Source organism: Aspergillus aculeatinus (genome assembly GCF_003184765.1).
Source record: "Aspergillus aculeatinus CBS 121060 unplaced genomic scaffold BO66scaffold_19, whole genome shotgun sequence".
Taxonomy (NCBI): Eukaryota; Fungi; Ascomycota; class Eurotiomycetes; order Eurotiales; family Aspergillaceae; genus Aspergillus; species Aspergillus aculeatinus.
Genome location: NW_020291488.1, coordinates 23,510 through 40,433, shown reverse-complemented (window position 1 = coordinate 40,433; position 16,924 = coordinate 23,510). Strand labels below are relative to the sequence as shown.

At 54.1% G+C, this 16,924-nt stretch overlaps 7 protein-coding genes across 7 annotated transcripts; 3 read left to right on the top strand and 4 right to left on the bottom strand.

Annotated features, from left to right (window-relative positions):
* Nucleotides 1-15: 15 nt before the first annotated feature.
* On the top strand, nucleotides 16-3,264 carry lreA (GATA transcription factor LreA). Its single transcript, XM_025647190.1, has 4 exons — nucleotides 16-836; nucleotides 904-998; nucleotides 1,060-1,498; nucleotides 1,560-3,264. The coding sequence occupies exons 1-4, from the start codon at nucleotides 29-31 to the stop codon at nucleotides 2,873-2,875; spliced, it is 2,658 nt and encodes an 885-aa protein (XP_025504818.1). The 5' UTR covers nucleotides 16-28; the 3' UTR covers nucleotides 2,876-3,264.
* On the bottom strand, nucleotides 3,215-4,668 carry BO66DRAFT_391154 (uncharacterized protein). The gene has a single exon (XM_025647189.1). It carries the CDS (start codon nucleotides 4,619-4,621, stop codon nucleotides 3,410-3,412), a length of 1,212 nt encoding a protein of 403 aa, XP_025504817.1. The 5' UTR covers nucleotides 4,622-4,668; the 3' UTR covers nucleotides 3,215-3,409.
* Nucleotides 4,669-4,843: 175 nt separating this feature from the next.
* BO66DRAFT_391153 (putative isochorismatase family hydrolase) lies at nucleotides 4,844-5,976 on the top strand. The gene has a single exon (XM_025647188.1). It carries the CDS (start codon nucleotides 5,037-5,039, stop codon nucleotides 5,865-5,867), a length of 831 nt encoding a protein of 276 aa, XP_025504816.1. The 5' UTR covers nucleotides 4,844-5,036; the 3' UTR covers nucleotides 5,868-5,976.
* Nucleotides 5,977-6,003: 27 nt separating this feature from the next.
* Nucleotides 6,004-7,481, bottom strand: BO66DRAFT_470751 (serum paraoxonase/arylesterase family protein; the record flags this gene model as incomplete). The annotated part of the gene is made up of 2 exons (XM_025652815.1): nucleotides 7,010-7,481; nucleotides 6,004-6,954 (listed from the first exon to the last, which is right to left on the bottom strand). The coding sequence occupies exons 1-2, from the start codon at nucleotides 7,316-7,318 to the stop codon at nucleotides 6,004-6,006; spliced, it is 1,260 nt and encodes a 419-aa protein (XP_025504815.1). The 5' UTR covers nucleotides 7,319-7,481.
* A 438-nt stretch (nucleotides 7,482-7,919) lies between these two features.
* On the bottom strand, nucleotides 7,920-10,529 carry BO66DRAFT_61441 (ZZ type zinc finger domain protein). The gene is made up of 3 exons (XM_025653447.1): nucleotides 9,690-10,529; nucleotides 9,426-9,637; nucleotides 7,920-9,362 (listed from the first exon to the last, which is right to left on the bottom strand). Exons 1-3 carry the CDS (start codon nucleotides 10,324-10,326, stop codon nucleotides 8,091-8,093), a joined length of 2,121 nt encoding a protein of 706 aa, XP_025504814.1. The 5' UTR covers nucleotides 10,327-10,529; the 3' UTR covers nucleotides 7,920-8,090.
* Nucleotides 10,479-11,180, top strand: BO66DRAFT_61430 (uncharacterized protein). The gene has a single exon (XM_025653446.1). The coding sequence runs from the start codon at nucleotides 10,631-10,633 to the stop codon at nucleotides 11,012-11,014; it is 384 nt and encodes a 127-aa protein (XP_025504813.1). The 5' UTR covers nucleotides 10,479-10,630; the 3' UTR covers nucleotides 11,015-11,180.
* A 2,316-nt stretch (nucleotides 11,181-13,496) lies between these two features.
* Nucleotides 13,497-15,620, bottom strand: BO66DRAFT_320990 (uncharacterized protein; the record flags this gene model as incomplete). Its single annotated transcript, XM_025643695.1, has 2 exons — nucleotides 13,497-14,892; nucleotides 14,974-15,620. 2 exons carry the CDS (start codon nucleotides 15,618-15,620, stop codon nucleotides 13,497-13,499), a joined length of 2,043 nt encoding a protein of 680 aa, XP_025504812.1.
* Between the last annotated feature and the right edge of the window lie 1,304 nt (nucleotides 15,621-16,924).

Sequence of the window (16,924 nt, the reverse complement as noted above, 5' to 3'; positions counted from 1 at the left end):
CCCCCCCCCCCCTCCCCTCTCCTCCGCCATGGAAGGTTTCGACGACTCCTTCTATCAGGCACACTATCCCATACAGGACCCCCAACTGGGTCCTCCCTCCGATTATCCTCACGCCCAGCAAAATTCTCTCCTTCCGCTAGCTTACCCCAGTTCCGATCAGTTTCAACCGGAAACTTTTCCCTACCAATCGCACCCCTCAGATTTCTTGTCCAACGGTGCCCCTGGTGCCCTGATCCCATCCCATCCAAATGCATTGGCTCTGCATCAATCCGGTCTGCATAGCCACCACCCGGCCCCGTCCCGGACACCCGGTCTGGGAAGCCGAATCGCAAATGCCTCGATGCATGCTTACGATCCGATGTCTCTCCCGGGCCACGGCATGGTCATGAGCATGGAAGCAGCAAATAGCTTCGCTTACGATGCCTCCACTTTCCATACAGCCGGCGCTTTAGATCCCAATCTCGATCGCCATCCTACCGTCCAGCGCCCCCCTTTGCCTACCCAAGTCATTGATCTAGATCCTCCCGTTCCTGCTGCATATTCCATTCCCCGGAATCAATCGGCTCTCGCCACCACATACTGGGCTCCGCCTGTGGCTCAGGATCTAAGCACTCCCGTACAACCTGCAGTCGCCGCCGCCCCCTCCGCCCCCGCCGCTGCCAGGCCTCCCGTCGAAACCCCCTCCACATCGACGGCCCGCCCCGCGCGGGATCAGAGCGGCGCGCGGCGTGCTGGTGCTGCTGCACAGGCGGAAGTGCAACAGCAGTCCTACGGGCAAGCCTCGAATACCACCGTAGCCCATCGATTCATCCAGCCAAAGCGGCCTTCACCAAAGGGTGGGTATTGCTCTATTTGATTCCAATCTGAGTCGGAAGGCTGATGCGGTTTCTTTACGCTTCTTAGCAGCCGTACCGCCTCGGGCCAAGACAGAAGTGGGTAGCGAGTCTCCATATTCCAGCATTTACTCCAGCAGTGGCTTCGATATCTTGGGCATATTGGTAGGTTCAAGTGCTGACCCGCCTACTCAACGCCATCGCCCACTGATCGACTTCCTTCTAGGCTCAAGTAGTGTCCCGGCCGGATGCCAAGATAAATATTGGTGCGGTGGACTTGTCCTGTGCCTTTGTGCTCTGCGATATCACCCAGGATGACCATCCCATTGTGTACGTCTCGGAGGCGTTCGAGCGGCTCACTGGTTACACCAATGATGAGATCGTGGGCCACAACTGTCGGTTCCTGCAAGGTCCCGACGGTGTGGTGTACCAGGGCATGCCGCGGAAGTTTGTCGATCAGAACACCGCCTTTCGCTTCCGGTCAACCATCGAAGATCGGGCTGAGATTCAGGCCAGTATCATCAACTACCGAAAAGGTGGACAACCTTTCGTGAACTTGGTTACCATGATTCCGATTCGATGGGGTGGCCCGGATTACCGCTTCTACGTCGGCTTTCAGGTCGATTTGGTCGAACAGCCCGACGCTGTCACCCGACGAAACCCCAGTATGACCCTCTCAGAACCCGAGCTGTTCATTGAAGCTGGACTGACATGACTCTTCCGCAGATGGCACGTACATGATCAATTATCAACGCAGTCAATTGCCCAACTACGTAGTCCCGTCTCCGGAGATGTACCGAGTCAACCCGGAGCTGATTACTATGTGGGCTCCGGAGCAGGTGTCGACAATTCTCGACAGCCTAAACGGCTCTATGCCCATCTATCGAGAATTACTGGATCGAGTTTTGGTGGAAAACACGGACGATGTCATCCATGTGCTTTCGTTTGAGGGTGAATTCCTCTATTTGTCCCCGTCTTGTCCCAAGGTCCTGGAATATGACGCGGTAGAACTAGTTGGGAAGGGCTTGTCCACCGTCTGCCATCCGAGTGACATCGGTCCTGTGATTCGCGAACTCCGTGCCTGCATTACTCCCGAGCCTGTGAGTGTGGCGTACCGCATCCGGAAGAAACATAGTGGATATGTCTGGTTCGAAAGCCACGGGTCGTGGCACATCACCGACCGCGGACGGCAATACATGGTTCTGGTGGGTCGTCCCCGGGCCGTGTACAGTCTTGATCATGTTGCTGTCGTTGGCCGTGGAGGCTTGGCAGAGAACGACCTTTGGGCTAAGCTGTCGATGTCCGGAATCGTCCTCTATGTTTCATCGAAGACGCGGCCGGTGCTAGGTCGGTTGCCGGAAGACCTGATTGGTAAGAGCATTCAGGACCTAATGGGAGCGGACACGCGACCACAGGCCTTGCAGGCGCTCGAGGCAGCGAGGGGTGGCCAACAGGTTTCGTTCAACCACAAAATCCGTCACCGCAAGGGCCACATGCTCCAGGTACAGACGACGCTTTTACCCGGCGATGCAAAAGAAGGGGCCCCGCCTTCTTTCCTGGTGGCGCAGTTACGCTTCCCAAAGATGTCCACGCCCGGGGCATCTGACGAACCGGGTTCATCAAGTGACTTAGGGCTCGCGCCAACCGGGGTGGACTTATCCGGGCTGGTGGGAACCAACCGGTTGCCAGCGGGCAATCAGCAATTAGCCTCGTTGGAAGATAATACGCTGTTCACGGAGCTGGCGCCCACGCGGGGTTCCAGCTGGCAGTTCGAACTGCGGGAATTGGAGAAGCAGAACCGCACCCTGTCGGACGAGATGCAGCGGTTGATCACACGGCGGAAGAAGCGCAAGCGCAAGCAGAGCACCATTGTGGTGGAAAAGAGCTGCTCGATGTGTCGGGCAAAGACTACCCCGGAGTGGCGGCGGGGACCCAGTGGCAACCGGGACCTTTGCAACAGCTGTGGACTGCGCTGGGCGAAGCAAGTGCGGAACGCGGCTCAGGCGACGGCCGGCGCGGTCCGCCCGGGCGTGACCTCATGATGAGTGATGAATTGTTTCGTTGTATTTGTGGATCCTTCTAGCGGTTGCTGCTTGAGTTTCTGGATAGTCTTCTGAGCATTTCATTCCTGAGATACCATTTGTGAGTAGGATGGCTTGGCCTGGCCTCCAAGGGGCGTGGGCGGGTTTATATGGAATGATTGATTAATTATGAGGGAAATGGATGGATGTGCATTGCTGCGGGCGGCGTTTTCTTTTGGTTGGGTGCGATGAATTTGAATTGTATACTACTAAGAAGGGTTTGACTTGGATATCAAATTGTGGCGGAACCTGCAGAAAGCTGAGAAGGAAAGCGTTTCGGACTCTTCGATGACTTGTCATTACAGTTGAGTGTCTAGTCTGTGTAGCAAATGACACCTGAATATACTTCAAGCGTTCTATGAATCAATCGGGGGCCATTTGAGGGAGCATATATACCACTATACATACTCCTTACTATACATACCAAATATACGCCACAGTACCTACCTAGTCTTGTGTATGAATTGATGGAGTCTACATGAATAGAGGAACTACTCAACCCCTCCATTGCAACCACTTCTCCAACCATCGTCTCTCCTCGCGCTCCACCTCCCATCCATTTCTCCCATTGCCCCGAGAACCCACCCCAACTCCGCCGCGCTCCTCCACTGCAATGCGGACCTCGGCCGCTTCCATGGCCTGAACACCGCCACTCCTCCGGATCAACTCGTCATCCACCTCCAGATAATTCAGATACCGCTCTAAGCGCCGTCGATACACCGGGAGCACGGGCCAGGCCAGGCGATCATGCGACCTCGCCAGGCCGAACACCGCGCACGCCCGAGCGACCGCGTCTCGATCCCCGTCTCCACTCACGCCCATCAACCACCTCACGCTCTTCATCTCCTTCTCACTGCCGACCTCCGGCGCCGTGACCGTCCCGCGATCGAGGAGTAGCGCCACCTTCTTCCGCTGGACGCGCTTCGCGCGCTCCTTCTCCAACTGGCGGGGCACGCGACACGTCCGCGGGGTGACGGCATTGCCGAGCGCCAGGACGACGAGGGGCGTGAATTCGCCGCAGACGATGAGGAGGAGGGTGAAGGGGATCATGCGACGGATGTCGTAGGCGGCGCGATGGAGGAGCTGGAAGCTGGAGCGTGAGATGACGCCCGGCCTGTTGCTGTTGTTGTCCTTTGCTGTCGTTGTCGTCGTTGTCTTCGTCGACTTCGTCGTGACATTGGCGCGACCCTTGCTCGCCCCCAGTGCCTCTTGCGTCACCGCCAAATAGGCGGAGGTCGGGAGATGTGCGGGTAAGTCCAGGGCGCGGCGGAGGGGCACCGCGGCGCGGTGGTTGTGGTAGACATTCTTGAGGCCGGTCTTGTAGAAGGTCAGGTAGGCGCGGCCGACGGCGAGGTAGTGTTTGAGTTTGTCGGCGGGCGAGGCCGAGGGGCCGAGGGCGGAGGGGAGGGTGAGCTCTGCTGGGCGGGTGCTCGCGGGCGGGTTGATGTCGCTGGAGAGGGAGTGGCTGGCGGTGGAGGTAAGCGATTGTGGGGACGAGGTTTGGGCCTTGGAAGAGGAGGAGGGAGACGAGGTGGCGGATGTGGTGGAGAAGTAATTGCAGTGGTCGTATCTGTTGAGCTGTTGTTGCTGGTGGCGGAGGAGAGAAGTGATGCTGCTGCTGCTGCTGCTGTTGCTGCTCAGGGAGGTTGTCGGCGGTCGTGATCGGAGCAGCACTCGGGCCTGGGGGGCTCTGAGGAAAACCGGCATTGTTTGCCGGGGTGACACAATTGAGTGAGAAGTACTTAGAGGGATGATTGATTGATTGATTGATTGAGAAGGAAGAAGGCAAAGTGCGGAGTTTGGATGGAGTAACACGGCCGAAATACTCACCTGAGGCAACAAGGCAGCATTCTATGCCTTAGGCAGCAGTAATCGTCATCGTGAAAATCAGGAGCCGAATTAATCTCAGTATATCAACTGACTTAGGATATTCTCTTGTCAAAGGTCATTCTCTGCTACCCCGTAGAGTCACATTACAGTTTGATTTATCATCAGGGATCAATTGGTAATCCGTATTTGCTGACCCATGTGACTCACTTACCACCACCACCGCGATCTATAACCACCTTGAGGTATAAACATCTCACCCACCATCCTCGTCATCAGCAACCAAGCAAAGAATATGAAGACACCGCACCTCCTCAACCACCTTGCCCACCACGCCCACACCAATATCCACTATACTACCCACGAATCAACCAAGATATCATCCACCATGACCCCTCCCAATCCACCAATAACCTTCACCACCCCGACGGCGCTCCTCCTCATCGACAACCAAACCGCCTTCACGCATCCAACCCACTGGGGCCCCTCACGGTCCAACCCGCTCTACGAGCCCAACATCCAATCCCTGCTGCTCGCCTTCCGCGCGGCGGCCGCAGCAGCAGCAGCGCAGACGACGCCCACCACCACCGCCATGGAAGTCATCCATGTCTTCCACACCTCGACGGAGCCAGACTCGCCCTTCAACCCGGCGGCCCCGGTCAACGGGCGCGAGCCGCTCGACTTCGCGGTGCCCGCGCCGGACGGCTCGGAGCCCGTCTTCTGGAAATGCGTCAACTCGAGCTTCATCGGCACGGGGCTGGAGGCCCACCTGCGCGCGCGCGGGATCCGCCAGCTGGTCGTGACGGGCTTGACCACCGATCACTGCGTGTCGACGACCGTGCGCATGGCGGCGAACCTCGGCGTGGTGGATCGCGGTCGGGGTACCCACGAGGGCGGGGAGGAGGATGGTCTTGTGCCCGTGGATCAGCGCACGGGCGCGCATGCAATCCCACCGACGGCGGATCCAGGGCGCATTCTCTTGGTAGGCGATGCGACGGCGACGTGGGCAAAGGGGGGCTTCGATGCGGAGACGGTGCACGCGGTTTCGTTGGCGAGTTTGGATGGCGAATTCGCGGAGGTGGTAAGGACTGAGGAGGTAGTCAAAGCATTGAGGAAGATTACATAGTTTTCTTTATTGGTCTTTTGTTTTTCTCCCTCTTGAATGAGGATACATAGAGGGAGGAGGAGGATTCAATAGCGTAAGTAATTTGCGGATTATGATAATGATAAGAAAGTAGTTTCGCTTCAGTGTAGCCCCCCCCTTACAACGGCACCTCCACAGCAATGATATTTTTCGACACAAAGCCTGTCACAAACAGCATCGCCGTCTTCGCCACAGAATCCTTGGGATCTACAGGGAGCAACAACGCGGTGCTGGCGGATCGGATGTTGCTTCCATCATCCTCGAAAATGAGCCGCTTCTCCCATTCCGGGTTCGCTGTGTCTCCGAAATGACGACGCAGGTGCCACACCATGACTCCTTCTTGAGCATGCGGGTCGTTGTGAGTTCGGCGCAGATCGACTGCCCGCAGCAGACCACCGACCACGTATCCGCTAGCGTCATCCTCGGGGGTTGCATAAGGATCGTCATAGTAGGTTGGATTATCGATCGTGCTCTCGAACGCAAACTCATCCAGCACCGAGAGGGTGCGGTTGCTGCGGTCTGCCCTTGCACGGTACATGATGCCTCCTGCGGCACTGGAGAGCAACAACTCTTCCTTGGACTGCCCATGGCCCAATCCGTTGAGGTTCAGGTATCCCTGAGACGCCACGACGGCATCGACGCCCGTAGCTGTGCTGTTCGACTGAATAGGATCGACATTCACATGGATGACATTGGTCCATTTTGCCAACGGGAGTATATCTTCGACCGTGCGCATGATGCCTTCTCGATAGAAGTGGTCGTTCGTGACATAAATCGAGTGCAGGCTCTCGGCGTAAATGTCGTTCGGGGTGACAATCAAAGGATGAGAAATTGAGCGGACATGGCGAACGGTGCTGGATCCCAAGACATGGTGAAAGAGCTCAATCTGGGAGTGGGCCTTCGGAATGCCTTCAGTCGAGGGCGTCTCAAAGTAGTGCGGGTTCGATAAATGGTTAATCGCATAGATGTAAATGGCACCCTGGCGATCCGGATCGTCGACCAGATCAATCCCATGCGTCACAAAGGGCCCGTGGAAGTTATCGAATGCAAGCCGCCGGGACTTGAGGGTCTAGTCGTATGCCATGAGCCTCGCATCACCATCATGCCGACTGGGTACGTCTTACCTTGGGGTCGATGACATGAAATGAACCTGCTGACTGAGCCGGCCCCTGCAAATTTCCCAGTGGCGGGAACCATTCGAAGCGGGGCAAGAGGGAGTCTTCACAGGCTACAAAGATCTGGCCAGTAGGTTGATAGTAATGCATATCTTCGCACTGCATGGTGTCTTCGATCTTATGGATTTTCTGGGCCTCGATTGTCACGATGTCAGTGGCTGTCCGGAAAACTCCCACGACGGTGAGCCAGTGACAGACAGGCCCATAAAGATTGGCTGCCACCAAGACAAGGATGGCGAGATTGAAAGAGCTCTTCATAGTGGAAAAAAGATACTCGGAAGGTAGGCTAGCCAGCGTGGTCAGTCTGCGCAGCCGTGACTGCGCTTCTGTTGAGCCGGTGAGCGTGTATACGTGTTAGTTGTCCCATTTCTCGGAACAACCTTCAAGCGGAGCATTGGAAAGAGGAAGGAAGGAGGACAAGGATGAGGATGAGGAGGAGGAGGAGGAAGAGGAGAGGAGGAGAGGAGGAGGCAAGGGGGCCGGGGGCAGGCCAACTGATGAGCAAATCTCCTCACCCAAAGAGGAATGCGGGGGGTGGGGAATTGGAGTGGAGAAGAAAGTGAATGAGCCAAAGAGAAAATGCTTGTATATGTGTGTACACAGTGTGTGTGCGCGCGACAGAAGAGAATGCATCAGGTAATAAGACAAAGTGTTGATGGAGGAGGTCGATGAGGAGGGAGAGCTTCATACCTTACTCTACTTAATCTACTGGTCTATCATACATTGTTTGCAACCTGAGTAATTGGAGTTGAGTCTGAGTCTCTCTCACTACAGCTAATTTCATCATTCCATAATTCATCTCCTCCCCCTACCCCGCTTTTCGTTAGGCTGGATGCAATCCCCTTTTCCCATTCAATTACAGAGCCCCGGATTTAGCTACGTCAGAAGAGAAAGCAAGGAAATAGAAACATAAAACCCAAAAAGCACCCCAGAAGCACTGTCCCCACTTTCTGTCATCGCTAAGTAACTCCATCCACAACCCAGAAAGTCCGTGCTATGAAGAGTCCCTGTCGTGAACCAAGCCACTCCACTAATGCTGGGACTTGGCCTCAAGGTACTCTTGATCACTGGCATCCAGGATGTCGTACTCCTCGTCTGTCAAGAGACCAACGTCCGTCTCATCATCCAAGGTCAGACTGTCCATGTCATCCAGAACATCCTGCTCCGAGCGGTAGGACACCGAGGGTGCCGTAATTGCAGCTTCGTGCGTGCTCGACTCCGGAGACTCCTTCTCCAACTTGGGAAAGATCATCTGACTACCCGTAGGCTCAGGCTGATCAGCTTCCACAGCGGGTGCCGCTTGGACATCCTCGGACGGCGAGGGGGTCTCAGCCACCGGGTTCACGTTGCGCACTTGAATATCACACCACAAACGGTGGCCAAATGGCATGCCGCTAGGAAGCTTGAGTCGCCAATAGGAAATGGCAGTGCCTAGACGGCTAGGTGTCTTGAGGGTCACCGTGAAGTCGGCACTCTGACCGGGCTCCAAAGGCTGGCTCAACTTGTTGCTCTCCATGGCGGCGGCGATGGAGTTGAGGCTCAATGGGTGGTTGGTGTCCACATTGAACATTGAATCGCCACCTACAAACTGCACATCCGTCCCGGCAGGCCACGCCAAAGGACCCGGGTTGAAGAGTGTCCATGTTTGCTGGAAAGGAGTGTTGGGAGCCATGGCCGTGTCATCGGGGATTGTGTCACGAATGAAGAAAGCTTGGTACCCAGAGGCGGGGTCCACAGCTAGGTTCTGTTCAGTCTGTTCAGCTGGGGCTGGGGTCGTGTCCACAGTAGGGCTGGCTTGCTCCACGGGAGCCGGCTCCTCAACGGCCTCTTTGGCTGCTTCGGACGCTTCCTGGACCGTCTGCTCAGGTTCACCAAGAGTGGCGGATTCAGTTGAGAGAGACTTTTCCAGGCGGTCACCGATCATGGTCACGCCTTGCTCGGATCTATCGAAGGTGCTGACCCGGACGTCGCGCACGGGGGTCTTGAGCATGAGCAATGGGTGGGTTCGATTATGCGTGTTTGTCGGGTGAACCTCGCAACTGGCGCAGAAATCGGTATCATGGCACACGGAACACTTGTACCTAGTACCAGTGATGAATGTGGGACAGGACTTGGTCCGACACAGAGGACCGTCACAGTAGATACCGTAGTGCACCTCGTGGTTGATCAAAGGCTCAGCGATCGTATCATAAAGGGGTGCGAACCGATGACCGGGGTGTTGCTGAGGGACCTTCTCGTAGCATTCGGTGCAGTAGTCCCAGTCCGGGCAGGTCAAGCACTTGTGGCGGACACCAACGATACGCTAGCACAACCGTTAGTTGACTCTAGACAACATATAAGAACCGGACAGAACCAAGAACAGTACCTTCTCGCATCCATCACAGATTGCCGCATGGTGATGATGACGCCCTGGGTTGCAACGCGACTGGACGATACTCTTCAAAGCGAACTGGCGGTCCTCAACCAGAGCGAATGTGTGGGCGGGATGATGACCATGCGAGTCCTTGAGGAGGCAGGTGATACAGAGATCGTAGTCATCACAGTCAGCACACGAGACCATCTTGCTCTCTTCATGTTCTGTGACTAGTTAACATCTTATTAGATTCAGGATACAGACAAGGAGGTTTACCTTTGAGACAGTCATTACAGATACGCAGACTATTGGGCTCTGGCGCGGCCGGAGCTGAAGGTGGAGCCGAAGCTGGGGCGGGTTTGGGAGAGGGCTCGCGGACTGGTTCGGGAGTCGACACCGTAGGCGCCTCTTTGGCGTCCTCAATTGCGACCTTGCGGGGAGGAATCGTCTCGGTGGTACTGTTGGTGACTTGGCCGTCTTTGACGACCCGTCTAATCAACCAGTGCTCTTCATTGAGACAGGTCGCTCCGCTGTTCACGCATTGAGGGCAGAGATCATAATCCCCGTTATCGCAAATGCTGCAGTGATAGTGTTCGTTCGGAATGGACAAACCACAGCGATTGCAATCGATGCAGAATACTCCGCTGGGAGAGGCATGGGACACGACCGGGAAGTGGGAACCGTCGAACACGAAGTCACGGAAGTTCGGTGGTGGAGAAGGCTTAGTCTCCCAGTGAGCAGATTGAGTCTCTGCTGGGATGGGACAAGCCACATTGTCAACCAGGTCGGTGGCTGATGCGGACGCCGTAGTAGGCACAACTTCAGCCTGAGATTCAGGGAGGGGGGAACCCAAGACAGTTTCTAGGTAGCTATATCGAGAGGCAGTCTGCTGTTCAGACGATCCTTCCTCCATAGGGGGTTGGGAAGCAATCTCATCGGCAGTAGTGGCCTTGATTCGCAGCTTGAGTTTCGCTTTGGCTGCCCGGTAGAGTTGTTTGTAAACGGCCGGGTTCTGGCTGTCCAGGTGCACATAGTTGCCGGCACTGTCCGAGTACCGCTCAAAAATCACGTTCACGTCGTCCGGCACACTAAGCAGTTGGCGGAGCTAGAGCCAAGAATAAGGGATCAGCATGCGGTAAGCGATGGGCGCGGCTTGCACAGCTGATCAAAATCCTCGTTACGAAGGGACGGAATTATAAGGAGGCATAGGCCTCCAAATGAATGAGACACATATACAGGGGAGGAGACATCATTCTAGCAGAGAAAGTGGTTTTCCGAAGAAAAAGACACTGGGGGAGAGAAAGGCAGAGAGTAGCGGAGGGAAGGGCAGGTTTCAGGCTGATTTGGGTGGGGGGGGCGGAGGAGCTCCGGTCGGCAGGTCGAATGGGGACTCGAAACTCACATTCTGGGGTAGAGTACGAGCTCCAAGCTCTTTCAACGGAATCTTGAAGCGACGAGTATTGTCATTATACAACACCTTGACTGTGATCAAAGTGCTGGGACCCACAGCCGAAGTGGGAGCAGTGGGAGTAGCCATGGTGATACTGATAATGTTGATTGATGATGATGTCCGACCGTGTGGAAGCTCTTGCTTGGCGTAGAAATAAGAGGGTCTGGACCTTATGGATCAGGCAGCACGGCAACGCTAACGGGCTCGGGCGTGATCAAGTAGTAGAAGTAGTCTTGAAGTCCAAGTGGCAGAGTACGAGACAGAATTAGAGCACTAAAACAGCCCAGCTGAGATGATGTTATTTGAGAGAGAAAGAGAGGATGAAAGGAGGATAGATAATATGGATAGATGTAGAGCGTGGGATGAATGGATGGATGGATGACTGTGGGTGAGATAATGGTTGATGGAAGAAGTCAGTGAGGAGTAGGAGTAAGGGAAAGGAGAGTGAGAAGTAACTAAAAGAGTAGACAGAGATAGAAAAGATTCAAAGGATTTGAATGGGGGAGAGGGTGAGGTGGTGTTGAGGAAGATTAAGTTGGAAAGACGTGAGAGAGATGATGGGGGGAGATGGGGGAGATGGGGAGATGACGGAAGAGAAGGGGAGAAAGAGAAGAGGAGGAAGAGGAGAGAAGGAGGAGAAGGCGGAGTTAAAGAGGGAGGGAAAAAGCAGCTGGAGCTGGAGGTCAGCTGGTTGCTTGAAGGCAGAGAGCCCTGCCAGCCTGCGCGTCCGCGGTTGCTGGCTGGCTGCATCCGGCCGAGGCGGTGAGCCTTCTCTTTTACTCGATGTATCCATAGTACTATGTACAGTACTAGGTAGTTACTAACTTACTATACTAACTATAAGTTAGTACCCAGGGCTATGTCAGAACCTACCTACCTAGCAACTTAACTACTCATAGTTGACTACTGTAAACTAAAACCCCAAAACTACGGTAATCCATGAATCCTTGTTTGATTTCCGTCATTCCTTCCTTTTCCTCCTCGTTTTCTTTGGTTCTTTTTCATGGGCCCACCGATCTGTTGACGTGATATACTCGAATACATTCAATTAGTGAGTACTGACTGTACTTTAGGATTGCTTCAGTGATTGTCAATTGACCTAGTTACTACTCCGTAGGTACAACGCCAACTGGTACATGAAGGTCTTGCTTCCCCACTTCTGTAATCATCATTGCCTATCTGTACGGCACGGATCTCCGGTTCTCTTCCACTTACCCCGACTCAGTGACTCCACAGAACCAGTGGAATGGCCATCGAAGTACCTGCTAAGTATTCTGTACTGTACTGTACCTCTGCTATCTATCCTTTCTTACCCCCCCCCCCCCCGGTGGATCCGATGCCTGCAGAATGATGAGGCATTGCTGAGTGACATCTCATCGGGTCTAATTTTGGAATCCCCCGGTTCTTCTTGTCCATCCCTCTAGTGCAGTATGATTTCATACTGACCGGGAGGAAGAGGGGACAGCACTGCTGTTGCTCAGGGTGCTGCCACTTAGTGGTAGATCCTTTCTTCCGAGCCCGTTTTGACAGCCAGTGCTGACGTCACGTTCAGATCGCTTGCCTGCTGGGGGATCACCTAGCAATTGTGCAATAATGCCTGCTATGCGATGCTATGGTCGGTCCTAAATTCACCATTAAACTGAGAAAAAAGTGATGCAGTAATGCATCCATCCCTATTGCTCCATATCTCTCACCCCCTCTTGCCGTTCCTTCTTGAATCTTCGCTCTGGATACTTCTTGCATCATGCGACTCACAAAAAGCTAGTATACGAAGGACACTCCTTGACAACGTCTTGGCTCTTGGCTGTCGGCGCCGAGAGCTTGCCACTTTTCCCCTCTCAACTGACAGGCACCCACCGAACAAGCTTGGCCGCCGATCAGACCAGCTGAGTCTTTCTCATCGCTACGAATAGGCATCAACACCAACGAGAGTAGTGAGTATCATTCAGTACATTCATTATAAAGACCATGGAAACTGGACATGCAACGAAGTCATGAAAAATAGGGGCCATGGTCATTCATTCACCGCGTGCGTACATGGGACAAAAATGGTATCCGTACACCGGGAGGACTGGTGGTGTCCCGCAGCAAGCAACCACTGGCGGACACATCATCCGGAAAAACAACCATGAAACAAAAAAGAAGAAAAAAATAATAAGAGATAGAAATAGACAAGAAGACACCGACAGGAGAAACGGCATGAGCTATAGAGTGATGGGGAAATTCAAGGGCGAATGACGAGGCGGGGAGATCACAAGAGTCGCTAGTAATGCAGAAAAGCCTAATCTAACCACAACTGAAAGACAGCCCGAACAGCATGAACATGCTCGGCGAGCCTATACCACGGAAAGATAAAACTGGAAGAGTGAGCATAGGTCACATCAAGAAGAGCCGTGGCAGAAAAGAGACATCATCATGTTTTCGAAGACATGTCAAAAATCGGTGCGTTTCCGTGAGAATGAAAATATGAGGGAATATAGAAAAAGAATAGAGAAGTAAAATAGTCATCATGGAGGGGAGGTCAGAGATTTTAGAGTCGGTAGCATGGAAGGGATTTTAAGAAGATAGACGAAGAGAAGAGAAGAGAAGAGAAAAGAGACGGAAATCGAGAAGTGAAGCCTCCAGTGGGTCAATCACTGCGAGGCATAGTAGACACCGCCCTGGGACTGGGCGTAATAGTAAGTTGCGCCTGGCGGTGTTAACATCCCACCCATGCCAACCACTCCACCAGGCGCGGGAGCATTGTGTATTCCGTATGACGAGTTGGGATACATCTGGTTGGGATCATAGAAGTAGACCGTCCCGCCAGCTTCATGGGCAACCATTCCTGGCTGCGACGCTTGTTCACCCGACGAAGGCGCCGCCGGCATCGTGTAGGGGGGCCCATGTTGTCCCTGCGGGAAGGCCGGCGCGGAGGCTCCTGGAGCACTTGCCGCGTTGAAAGTGGAATAGTCTGTACCCGAACTCGGGTAATAGACGGCAGCCGCCGGGTATGATGCAGGATAGAACACCTGAGGTTGCTGAAATCCGTATGGCTGGAACGGCTGCGCATGGATCGCGCGGTCGGGAATGTGGGACACAGGCGTTGCAGACGTGTGAGCAGCAGGTGCGTGGGCAGAGGCCTCGGGACCATAGACGGGTCCGTTGGCAGGCATCGGCACCTGGTGATGGAAAGGCTGCTCCTGTTGGGGCTGGGGCGTGTGGAAGGGAAAGGCTGCCGGCATCTCGATGTCGGCAACTGAAACGGCCTTCTGAGGACGAGGCTGATGCATCGGAATGGGAGCCGGGCGGCTCTCACGGTACGCGGGGGGCTGCGGTAAAGAAGACATAGGGGGCGGAATTGCCGACGAGGCAACTACTGGACCAGCAGGAACCTGCGGGATTCCCAAAGGCGGTCGGGGAGGAGGTAGGCGGACGACTGGCTTTCCATTTTCAGTGGTAATGATGGTAGGCCGTGAGAAAACCGAGCCGGCCGGCGAGTGCCATCCCTCCTGTGAGGGCGGCTTGCCCAAGGATGATCGTCGGCTGATACTGACACTAGGGGCGTACGTCGAAGTTGCATAGATGCTGGGGCGTCGCCCTGTCATAAAACCGCCACGACGTCCGCGGAAAGCCTGCTGATTCGGGCGCAGAGCCCGGGGGATGAAGATGAAGGACCGCTCTATGGCGGGAAAAATATATCGAGGAGGTTGGCCCGGAAGCGAGATCCGGACAGGTTTATCGCGACGTAGCGGAGGGCGATGCTGAGGGAGCCGAGTGTGTTGCTTTTTTGTGACTGCTGGATAGGATATAGGCTGTTCCATACCTGGTAAGAGGACCACCACCGGCACGTTCCCGATCAACGTAGTGCTCGAAAAAGACCGATTAGGCGGGGTTGACCTGGGAGCCGTGGGAACAGGTCGCTGGGGGTAGTTCGAGAACCCTGTTGACACGGTTGGGGCCTTGGCTGTCGCTGGACGGTCTCCAGCGACGGTATCGTGGAGATCATGCGTCCACTGCCCTTCGCTTGCATCCGACTTGACGTTGTGTCTACAGCAGGTTAGCTGGTGTTATGGGCTGACACGTAGAAGCGACCGGCTCTACGAGATCGGAGTCTGGATCTTGACGCACCTGCGCACATTACCGTCCACAATAAGTCCATATGGCCTGGACTTCGATTTCGGGGAAGCCTTGTGGCCATTCGTCACAGTGTCGATAGAACGCTTATCGTGAAGGAAGAAGCTCCCTCGGGTGGGCACCAAAGCAGGGCTCTCATCCTTCTCCTTGGTTATGGTCCTCTCCTGCTCCCGGCGTTTCTTCTCTGTAATGGTCTCCCTTCTCGGTTCCGATGGTGGTGCCGATGGGGTTCTTCCCGTTAGAGGGCCAATCTCCCCTTTCAAGTCATCAAAATGGATCTCCGCCTCCCGGGTGGTGTCTTCCGATAGTTTCATGCCATTCATCATAGCCTCTGTATCTGACATCGTGCTAGCGAGAAGCCGTTTGCTCGGAGATGTCGAATGACGGCGCCCCGGTTTCTGGTTTACTTCTGGCCTTCGGCCATTGAGTCGTGAAGCATGAGTGTGCGAAGATGTTTGCAGCTCGTCGTCGCTTTCATCACTACCTTCTCCATCGGCGTCTTCATCATCTTGGTGGCTGATAACAGAGCCTTCGCTGAGAGAGTCATCCTCCAGCTCACCGTCGAGTGAGCCCTCATCTTCGCCTTCCTCGTCTCTTCTCCTTCGGCGGCTAGCACCGATGTTGTGACGTCGTGGCGCCATCTAGACGAAGTCAAATGAATCGAAAGAGGGTAGCTGTAATGATCGAGGATGATTGCGGTGCAGGCAAACGAGACGAATTATAAGAGATGATCGAAGTGCACTGACGGCTTGCAGTAGCAGGTGTTTGCTAGTGGTGGTAGTGATGAGGATGGTGGTTGGTCGGCTGGTCGGTTGGTTGTGGCTAATGGTGGTCGGCGGCGGGTGGGAGGACAGAAGTCAAGGCAAACAGAACGGGGACCAGGAAGAAGAAAGTAGTGACACGCATGTGAGAAGAAGGGGAGGGGGGGAGGGGGAAGAACGGGGAGAAGAAAGTAAGAAGTGGGTGGGGGGGAGGAGGAGGAGGAAGGAAGAAGAAGAAGAAGAAGAAGAAGAAGAAGAAGAAGAAGAAGAAGAAGAAGAAGAAGATGCTGATGAAGAACAAGAAGAAGAAAAGAAAAACGAAGTAATCGAGGAGAAGAAAAAGATAGAATACTGCACCTCTAAAAAGAGGGCGAAGGAGAGATTGAGGGAAAAGGAAAAGCAACAACAGCACCTCTTAAGTTAGTTGGAGTGGTTAGTTCAATTCAATTCAGTTGGGGGTGGGAGGAGTTGGTGGTTTTGAGCATTGCGAGAGACGGAGCCCTGACGAGAGAGCCATGACATCTCTTTCGATGTCAACCAGCTCAATCCGGTTTAGTGCCCTCCACGACCACCTCAGCGATTCTAGAACGAGTACGGAGTACTTGAGATTAGGTAGTTGAAGGTAATCAAATTCAACTTATTGGAAGTACCTGGTAGAGTAGTACTAGGTAGTCTCCGTACACTGTACACTGTAGGTAATCAATCCGAGCTCAGTAAAAGAACTGACCAAAACCAGGAACGAACCACAGCGACTTGATCGACGCGCGGTCGCAACTCCCGAGTTCCCCATAGTCCATCCAGACTTCCAACCAGTGGAACTGTTTGGTCTGTTTCAAGCCCACTCCCACTTGAATATCCAGGAATGTCCATACCCTCCAGCTCGAGCACATATAGAGGACCCCTTTCTATGAGGGTCATGGCAGAAGCTTCGGAAACATACGTACGTAAATTGAATTTGGAGTGTCCATACGCATCTCAATTCCAACATCCCACATCCACATGCACACACTGTACCTTGTATACACCCTTAAATTGAGAAAAGAATAATAATAATGATAATAATCATCATCATCATCATCATCATCATCATCGTTGGTCAGTGGATGTGAATAGTTAACTAATACTGCTGACTAACGCCTTGGCAGGTGTAACTAACTACTATGTGTATGTAACTAACAGCTGAG

Coding starts and splice junctions, on each gene's coding strand:
- lreA (XM_025647190.1), top strand. CDS start 29: ATGGAAGGTTTCGACGACTCCTTCTATCAGGCACACTATCCCATACAG. Junction 999..1,059: donor TCGATATCTTGGGCATATTG/GTAGGTTCAAGT, acceptor ACTTCCTTCTAG/GCTCAAGTAGTGTCCCGGCC. Junction 1,499..1,559: donor TGTCACCCGACGAAACCCCA/GTATGACCCTCT, acceptor ACTCTTCCGCAG/ATGGCACGTACATGATCAAT.
- BO66DRAFT_61430 (XM_025653446.1), top strand. CDS start 10,631: ATGAATGAGACACATATACAGGGGAGGAGACATCATTCTAGCAGAGAA.
- BO66DRAFT_391154 (XM_025647189.1), bottom strand. CDS start 4,621: ATGCCGGTTTTCCTCAGAGCCCCCCAGGCCCGAGTGCTGCTCCGATCA.
- BO66DRAFT_61441 (XM_025653447.1), bottom strand. CDS start 10,326: ATGGAGGAAGGATCGTCTGAACAGCAGACTGCCTCTCGATATAGCTAC. Junction 9,638..9,689: donor CTGTAATGACTGTCTCAAAG/GTAAACCTCCTT, acceptor AACTAGTCACAG/AACATGAAGAGAGCAAGATG. Junction 9,363..9,425: donor TCTGTGATGGATGCGAGAAG/GTACTGTTCTTG, acceptor CGGTTGTGCTAG/CGTATCGTTGGTGTCCGCCA.
- BO66DRAFT_391153 (XM_025647188.1), top strand. CDS start 5,037: ATGAAGACACCGCACCTCCTCAACCACCTTGCCCACCACGCCCACACC.